This window comes from Nothoprocta perdicaria, unplaced genomic scaffold, assembly GCF_003342845.1.
Source record: "Nothoprocta perdicaria isolate Ctin4 unplaced genomic scaffold, notPer1 scaffold_164, whole genome shotgun sequence".
Lineage (NCBI taxonomy): Eukaryota > Metazoa > Chordata > Aves > Tinamiformes > Tinamidae > Nothoprocta > Nothoprocta perdicaria.
This window is the reverse complement of record NW_020454805.1, coordinates 164,479-173,859: the sequence shown is the minus strand read 5'-3', so window position 1 is coordinate 173,859 and position 9,381 is coordinate 164,479. Positions and strand designations below refer to the sequence as shown.

The window sequence follows — 9,381 nt, the reverse complement described above, 5'->3', positions numbered from 1 at the left end:
ACTTCGCTCAATGGTTCCCCTCACACGAGCAAGACACATGTTTGCGTTTTGACATTGTTTATTTCCAGCAAGAGCTCTGTGACTTGTTGGCAAGACTGCCTGTGTTTAGAGGTCATTTGTTCTGTTGCATCTGGAGGAGAGGAGATAACTTTAAATACTTGTAATCAGCTTATTAACAAAATGGATCAGAAATTAGATACCACTTCTCCTATGGTTTTATACGTGTAAACTTCAGGGAAACAGGTTAGAGGAAAGATCAAAAGTATAGTTAATACTAAGGATCAAGATCAAATTAAGCCGAATTAAAATAGCTGCACTTGTTATCGGGTTTAACATAAGGCTTTGCTGCAAGGTGGTGCAGATGCCTGGGAAAATTAATCTTTTGCCTTCAGAATGGGGAGGGGAGAAAGCAAAAGAGGCCATTAGATGAGAAGCTCAGTTATGGCATCACAGAAGTTGCTTCAGAAGTCATCTGATATGGCCTTCTTCACATGTTTGGCTTTGCATTTCTCTTTGCATTTACATTTCTCTTCCCTTTGAAACAGAAAGACATTGGAAAGTGAAGAAAAACCTTTTCTTGGTGAAGAGAGAAGAGAATGGAAGGGGGCATCTTAGCAGGTGTGAATGTCTAGTGATGGAGCAGAATTACATTACATTTCAAAGACGTAATTGTAGATGTTTCATAGTAAAACCTCAGACAAGCTGTTGAGACTCTTAAAGACACTTGACACCTGCAGTCCTGTTGAGGTCAACAGCACTGCATAGGTATATAGAGCTTGGAGGAACTGGAGCATGTTTTGACGCTTAAGATCCCAGCAAAGTAGGATACCTAAGAACACAGATAATTTTAAGCATTAAAATAAATTTTAAAAAAAACCTACTTCCTCCTGCATGTCTGTCTGTTTCTACCCGTTGTTTCTTGTGGTTACCAGCCTGGACAAAGGGCTTTTGAAGTACTTTGGTTTTGTGTTTCTAGAGCACTTAGCACAATTCACACAGGAATTACAAACATACTTACTAGTTTGTTGAGTGAAGACCTATACCTCAGATTGATGCTAGAATGGATGATCATCCTTTTCGGCAAAGCCTGTTATACCAATATAAAGTGAAGTACAGTGCCTTTGGCAAAGAGAGTAATATTCCATTCTGTTAATTGTTTCTCAGATTTTTCCTTTTTTTTTCTTCTTCTCACTTCTTCACTTCCTTTACTGACTTAAGTTCATCTCCTTTACATCCTCTTTTATCCACGCTCTTGCTTTCTGCGCCCTCCCTTTTTCTCCTGTTTTATTTTTTCTCCCACAACAATATTTTCTTCAGCCCCCACAAGCTCCTAGTCTGACTCCTCCTCTCTTCCCCTTCCTCACTAGGCACAGTCACTTTACCTGATGTCCTCCTCTCCTGTCTGGCATCTGCCACTGTCACATCCCTAAAATTCTGCACAGTCTGCAATGATTTATTTCCTCATTTATCGTCCAAGAGAGCAACCCATTCCCCCGCTGCCCCCTCGCACTGGTTATGTCTTTGACACCCAACATGCTGCTCATCCTCTGGCAAATTTGCCATGTCTTAACTTCATAACTGTCCTCTCCCAACTCCTGCCTGTCTGTGCTGCTCCAGCAGGTCTGTCTTTTGGAAGTGATTTTTTGGAACCTTTTGGAAGATTTGCACAGGCTTCATCTCTGCACATAATCCTAGAGCTCTCTGATCTCTTTTCTTCTCTGGTACTTTGGGCACCATCAAATGCAAACACTTTGATTTATGATTTTTTTGATGAAATCAAATTATTAAAAATATTACTGGAAATTTGCACATGAATGTAAGGAAGATATATTTTCTTTTTTTTTTTTTATGTCAACTGGGATGTACCAGGTACAGTATTAAAAAAAAAACAGCTACAGAGATGTAATGTCTGAAGGTTGAAATGTGTGAAGAAATGACCTACAGAGGAAGTTCCTTCCAACCAATTTTTGTATATTCTGATAAGAATATATAAAATCAGAAAACAAGCTAAGGCTGAAGTGAAGCCCTAAGCATTAAACACACAGCACCAAGATTCAAGTGTGAGGAAATAAAGTCTAAATTATTGAATATGAAAGATACCATGTAAATCCTTGAACAAATTCTTAAAAATTCCTCTCTCCAGAAAGAGGGACTCTTAATCACCAGAACTCCTGGGCAAAGAACAAGTGCCATCTAGAGATGACATCTCGGAGGCCTGTTTCTTCCATGGGTCTGACACTTGAAACATCTCCTAGGTGTTCGAGCTCTTTTCTCTTGTTTTCTCTCACCCAAGCAACTGCCCAACTCCTTCCCTTCACTGCGCAGCTCCATCTTTCTCTCACACACAAGTTAAAGTTCAGCTTCATTTCTTGCAGTCTCTGATACAGCGATCGCTGCTCGAGGGTCTCTCCTCTGCATCGACAACAGCGTGAGCAAAGGCTGTTCGTGAACACTGTGTTCCCAGTCATCTGTCCTCTGGTGCCCCTTGCGAGGCCAGCCACAGATGCCCATCAGGAGCACCTCCATGCACGAAAGCCACCTGCTTCCCTCTGCTCTGCTCCTGCTTCCCTTCAGTTGGAGCATCTCCAGGAACGCACCACTGCTTCTCTCGTTTAGGGACAATCGTCAGAGTTCTCCCTAGTCAACTACTTTTATGTCATGCAAGATAAATGCTTCTAAGCTTTTGAGCTGCAATGTGTAAAAATGTATGCTCAGTTATAGTTTCTGCATCAGTTGTTCAAAAACACCCTGCTCTGCTCTCGGGAACAAGGAGCTCCTCAAGTGCAGGAGAGAGATCCAGCTGCAGCCCTACTGAGCATGCAAGTGGTTTCTCAGAAACACAACCTCAGTTGCAATGGTCAGGGTATTATAAATACACACACATTCATATTTGATTTCTAAAATTAATTTTATTTTTAACATATGTATATATTTGAGTGTGTGCGAGTTCAATCCCCCAAATCAGGCAACTGGGACTTGCTGGGGATCTGTAACAAAGCAGATGTTAGCCGCAAATGCAACATTTACATCATCCAGTTTTCCTCAGAGCATCTTTAGCTAAACTTGCCGTTTCCCTCAACTGTGAAAAAACATGCTGGAACTCATACCCTAGTGAAGAGATTTTTGCAAGAGGAATGACAAGCATCTGAAAGAACATATTTATGACATTAATCAGAAAATAGCTATATTTGAAATTGATGCAATGCAGCTTCGGTTCTCTAATGTTAAATGCCAAGTAGCTTTATATAACTTGGAATGGAAAAATATCTTTGCTCTTTTCTTACATTTCAGTAAACTACGCATCTGCACCCAAGAACTTTTCAGTACATTAATTCAGTAACAACATAAAGTATACACAAAATAAGGCAATTGCTTTCAAAAACAGGCACCTAAAATGAAGTTTCTAAATCTATATCTGAGCACACGCATCTGATTTTCCAAACTACTAACCAGCCATCGGAGGAAACGGAGCTGATGGGAGTTCAGCACTTGTGGCAGGCACATCACTCAACTAGAGCCTCTAACTTTCTGACAGCCCTCTAACGTCCCCAGTTTTCTCAAGCTTCAGAAAACATGAAAGGCCAAAACAACATGGCCCACAATTATCCACACTGAAAAACATTCCTAATTAACAGTGATAACGGCACTGCTTCCCCCTCGCCTGAAGCTGCTGCTGAAAAGTTTGGGTTTTCCTTCGTTACCCTGCCTTCTGCCTGCTGCTTTAACCCTGTACTTCAGATTTTTGTCACACTGTCGCCTTGATTCCAGCATTGTTTACTGCTACTGTTTCAGGGTTGTTTTTCTTATTTGCAGGGTTGCTGGCTTCACTGTACGCCCAGTAATCAGAGAACATATTGTTCCATTAAAATACTTTGCTTTAGCTTGGCATCTACATAGGGATAGTTCTTAGTCAAACAGCAAAGATAATAATTAAAAATTAACAGAAAAATTCAGATTTTACCCGCACTTAATACTTAAGAGGATATTAAAAATCCTAGGTTCTAACACATCTATGTGTGTTAATTTGATGAAGTTCCCTAATTATTTAATCCCCTTCTTCCTCTTTCACTGACTAATGATTTTTGATGGCACAAGACATCATATTTGTCCAAGATTGCTACTGTTTATATCCTTTGGAGTGTGTATATGTATGTATATGTTTGTGTGTAAATATATATATATATATATAGTGCAATTTTGTTATCTCAAGAAAGTGAAAAGGTGAAGTTTCATCCCCCCTAGAACTCAGACCTTACTCAACAGCAGCATCACGCTGACATAATCTATGTATTTACTTGGTAGCTCTCTTCTATTCTACATGCCCTCTTGGATGTAGAATTTCCATTCCCATTTTCGCAGGAAGTCATAATGCTCTAATTCTGGTCTTTGCACAGAACCTTGAACCATCCTTCAGAAAAATCCATCTAGGAACCAAACTGTTGCTGTGGGCACCATGATTTGGGGCTGCAAATCCTCATGATACTCACCAGCCCCGTGCTCCAATATAGAAAAACAAAAATTAACATTTTTCCTATGAGGACACTGACAAGCAGCGTCCACGACCCATTTGCAAACACACTTCCCCAGTACAACAACTTTCCCAGTCACTGTCACATTTTGACCAGGATTTACGGTCTGAATTATATGAGATTTCTGCTGTAAAATCCTGTAAATTACTTACATTCTGAAAACTGTGGCCTGTGGGAATCAGCAAAGGTAACAACGCGACTTAAAATATCACAAGGCTGAGTAATTTTTCAGTGACACATTTTAGTCTCAGTAGAGCATTTAATACAAATTCCACACTGGTCCAAAGAGCACACAGTGATGGCAAAGCTAATTCCTCTGCTGCTCTTCTCAAAATTAGAGCACGGACATGCTAGTGAAATCACTTATTTTTGCATGTTATATATTCAGTTTTAAAAATCAGGCTTCAGCACATATGTTCATCTTAATATTAGGAGGGATTTTAACATTTTAATATTTAACAGATTAATAAAAGCCTTTGTTAAGTACATGAAACTTATGCCTTTAGATAATTTAAAGATGTTACAAATACCACATGTTTAAGCCAATTGCAGAAGTCTGGACTTCATTTAAACGCCATATAAAGAGATTAAAAACATAAGGTTGGGGGTTTATTTCAATCCAGTCCCCAATTTAGTTTCACCACTTTACAGCTTTGGTCTTTGATTTCTAAGCTATACTATAAGTAAGAATAATTTTCCAGAGCACTGGCTCTCTTAAAGTCTTTAAAACGTGTCATTAAAGGATCCCTAACAAGGAAAACATGGGATGTGCACAGCAGTGGCATTAATTGTTGGCCCCACAAGCAAAATTCTATAAAACTTTTAGTACTTTGGAAGAAATATTTTTAGAGTATTCTAAACATATACATTGTATAATATCTATGGTTTAGACTTCATTAAAAATAATCAATTTATATAGGATTATGGAAGGTCACAGAGACTTGCATAACCTGCATAGTAAAACTTAATTACAAAATTGCTTTTACAAGCAATATGAATGAACATGAGGAATATGACTATAAATGCAGGTCTGTACCTTTTGGTTGCTATACTTACTTGTCAGGATAAGCAACTGCACCACGAAAGTCATAGACTCAGCCTTCCTCCAAAAGATTTGTGCCCATCACTTTGTTTCCAAAAGCTGCAAACAAACTTCTCAAAAAGAAAAGTGGAAAATGGATAGGTAGATAATTTGTCTATTAAAAAGCTGAAAGACAAGGACCATCTGCAATCCTAAAGCAACACAGAATAACCACAACTTGCAAAAAAAGCTTTTTTTTTTTTGACTGTTTTAATGCATTTTGAATCATAATGAAGAAAAACATTTTACATCTAAAAACAAATTAGCTGAATAATAAAAAGTGGTTCCACATAACTTATAAATTCTTTTCCAAAAAGGTGTTGTTCACAGATTTCGGCAACACATAACATGTCTCACTCCAGATTTTTCTGCTTTTAACATATATACAAAATTGGTGAAAACTGATGTGCATTGCTTGAGAGAAAAAGACATAAAAAAAGCTCGATTTTGCCCAGCAATGAATTTTCCATGAAATTCCGCAACAATACTGAAATTGTAACTGCAACTCTCCTCCATTTTATGAAATGTTGGACACTGTTCAGTGCTGAAGAGCTCTCTTTAGAGCATTCAAAGCCATGAAATGTTTTCCACGTGCTTAGCCAATGTAACATCGTTCGCTATCACAGCTCACGTGTGATCTGCCTCGGGGGGACTGATGGCCTCAGTTCAAACTTCCATACAGTCTATAAAGTTAAGCTAAGAGATATTTTAGTATTTAGCTGATTAAGTATTAGCCTGCACATAAGAACGTGGCTCTAGCACCTTCACTGATATTTTTTACCCCCTCAAAGTGAAAGCCATTCCTGGTGCCAGAGATTGGTCCCTCTCGTGATACAAAAGGTCTGCAGCAAAATGATTAAACTGCATAGAGTCTAGGGGTCCTGTGTGACACAGGTATTTGAGCAGCTCAAGAATTTAGTGTAGCAGGACCAAAACCAGTGACCCTTTCCCCACCCCAGATAGCCAAGGGGTTGATCTTTCCTCAAGATGCAGGGCACAGGCCACCCTGAAGACACTGCTTCTCCTGGCTGAAGACACTTCTCTCGTTTTTAAATGGCAACAACCTGCACTAATTTTTTTTTTTTTTCAAATACTAAAAGTGAGCCTTTTTCTCCTAAAGAATAAAACCTGCAGCCCAATGTTAAACGGTTTTTAACCGTTTTGTTAAAAAAAAGTGAAAATAAACAGCAATCTTTAGGTATGCTGATAACCAGAATCAAGTCTACAGTTGCTTTCCCCACCCTCACTAGTTTTGGTACTGAAACAATTGTGAAATATCAGATTTTTATCTATCTTCTGCCTTCAAAACAAAAATGGGATTTAAGATCACAGTACTATGACAATCTGTGCTATGAAGATACCACACACACTCTCTATTAAATTCCTCGGTCCTCTCTCTCTCTCTCAGACTTATGCTCCAAAACACTTTTGGGCTCCCTTTTTCCTCCCAGTTACTCAATCCGCTCTCCCATTCCCCTCCTTACCTTTACACACCAGTTACTCAGAGGACCAGTTCACCCAACAGCCTCACGGTCACTATGAGCACTGGGGCAGAGGACCTGAGCACAACTGGAGCTTCACACAGCAAGAAGAATATGATTACGCATCCATAATACTTTTTATCTGACGGTATTAAACTCCATGAATCCTATTATTAGAGCACACCCTTGGATTACTCTAACCCTTTATCTTATCCTGTGATATGTCAGACAGTTAGGGCAGTATCTCCCTTTGGGCAAAAGGAGGTGTCTGTCTGAGCAGTCTTTCTGTTCTTGCAGAAGATGTCAGCTGCCACTTGCATTTACTTATACCATCAACAGCTGTGGTATAACACCATGCTGCCAGTGCAAAACAGCCTAAAACACAGTGAGGAGCAAAAACCAGAGTAATATCATTTGGGAGAAGGAAGGGAAACCTACATAATTATTCCCCTTTTGGTTCAGAACAGGGACTGCAGCAGCCCTAGCCACGGCTGGGAACACAAAGGTGACAGATGATGTTTACTTATCGTATTGCTCCATTAGCTTTAAGTGTTAATTATCTTAAAGATCACATTTAGTATGATTGTCTTTCCTCTCATGTTAGAGACAGTACTTCTGCCAGAGACCAAAAGTGCTTTCTTTCTAGGCTATAGAGATTCAATGCATCTTGACTAACATTCATTTCTGAGGTAGTACTCATTTACTTTGTATTGCTGGCTCAAAATAAAAATCAGGGAAGTGAGCACAGTTCAAAAAATGCTCACTGTAGGTATATAAAAATAAACAAAAACAGCAAAAAAAAATACCCCATGATTTCATTTCTTGGTAGACCACCATAAAGAAGCAAATCCTTCTTTTAAAGGTCAACTCACATTCACTGCTAAAGTCAAACTTTCATAAATGGTTTATAACAATAGCTATAAACTAAAGTGCTTCAAAATTTGCTTGACAATTTCCGTGATAAGAACTATGATATTCGGAATTTTTGCTAGTGTGAAATGCCATAAGATTAGAATCAGCTTTATATAAGGGCAGAATGAAAATTTCTTGTTTGCGAAAGTACAAAAAGCATCCTGAATTAACGTGGCATTCCATACTCTCTACGTAAGTTGCTTGTATTTTCCTTCTCAATCTAGTATTTATCCAGTAACTAGAATAAAAATGGAGTTAAGTTGCTCAATACTGCAGCACTAAAAAGAATTCCAAACAGATGCAAACCAAAAAATGTTTACAATCAAACAACTAATGAAATTCACACTTCATTTCAAAGTTTCAGCCCTGCAAATTCTTTTTAACAAGGCAGATATGTAAAGTGATGAAAAATGTAACAGACTGCTATATAATCTCTACAATAACTACGTAACTTTCACATTCATGTCACAAATTTAATGCCCTACTGTTTTATCTAATAAATGCTAAATAACTTATGAACATTTATGTGCTCTATGCAACAGTGAACTTATTGACCAGTGGATGCCAAAATATAAAAGTTCATACACAAGACAAAATATTTAAAAAAAGTCACATTTTCTGTACAACTCATGCAAACTGTGCACAATGTGGTAACAAGAACATTTGCAAAATTCTCCACTTAAGGATGAGCTTTTACAGCCAGAGCAGACCAGTATTCAGAAAAGTCTGCAGAAGTGGAAAAGTCCATGGCAACATAAACTGCAAAAATACTTCCAGCATTTCATTTTTCTTGTAACAAAGCGGGGATGTTGATGTTCCAGCCAATAGCCTGACGATCGAACCCACACGTAAACAGGTTGCATATTGGATGGTCCTCACTCCACGCGGAGCAGCACACCATTCTTCTGTGGCCCTGGAACAGTGTGGGAGATACTAGTATTACTTCAGCTATATCCTGAAAATGTTCTATGTCAATAAATTAACATGAACTGCAGAGGGGTTTTATTATTATTATTACTACTACTACATACTGACAATTTATATTATTTATATTTTGCTAAGGCTTGACACCTATTTCAAATAAATTTTACATTCAAGAACTTCACTAATGCTCAAGGGTTCATAATTACAGAAGCACCCAACAAGCTTATCAAAATTTTAAAGTTTTTCCAGTTTTGTTTACTATTTTTCATTTTGCTTATGCACATCAGTTGAATTTTGATTTTAGCATTTTCATTTACAGAAGCAATCTTAAAATAAGGTGCTACTTGTTGGCAACTATTTTGCTTGCAGGATAAGCTGTTGATTTCTTTGTTCACTATATTCATAATACAGGAAGAATAATAATGCAGCAGAAGGATTATCCCATTACTGGGGA

At 38.2% G+C, this 9,381-nt stretch overlaps 1 protein-coding gene across 2 annotated transcripts in view; it reads right to left on the bottom strand.

Moving 5' to 3' along the window:
* Positions 1–6,152: 6,152 nt before the first annotated feature.
* Positions 6,153–9,381, bottom strand: part of WDR37 (WD repeat domain 37) — a 32,107-nt gene continuing 28,878 nt past the window's right edge. For both annotated transcript variants that reach the window (XM_026035669.1, XM_026035671.1), the window contains exon 14: positions 6,153–8,916. In XM_026035669.1, coding sequence (XP_025891454.1) covers positions 8,785–8,916 — 132 coding nt within the window. In that variant the 3' untranslated portion in view covers positions 6,153–8,784. The remainder of the gene's footprint in view (positions 8,917–9,381) is intronic.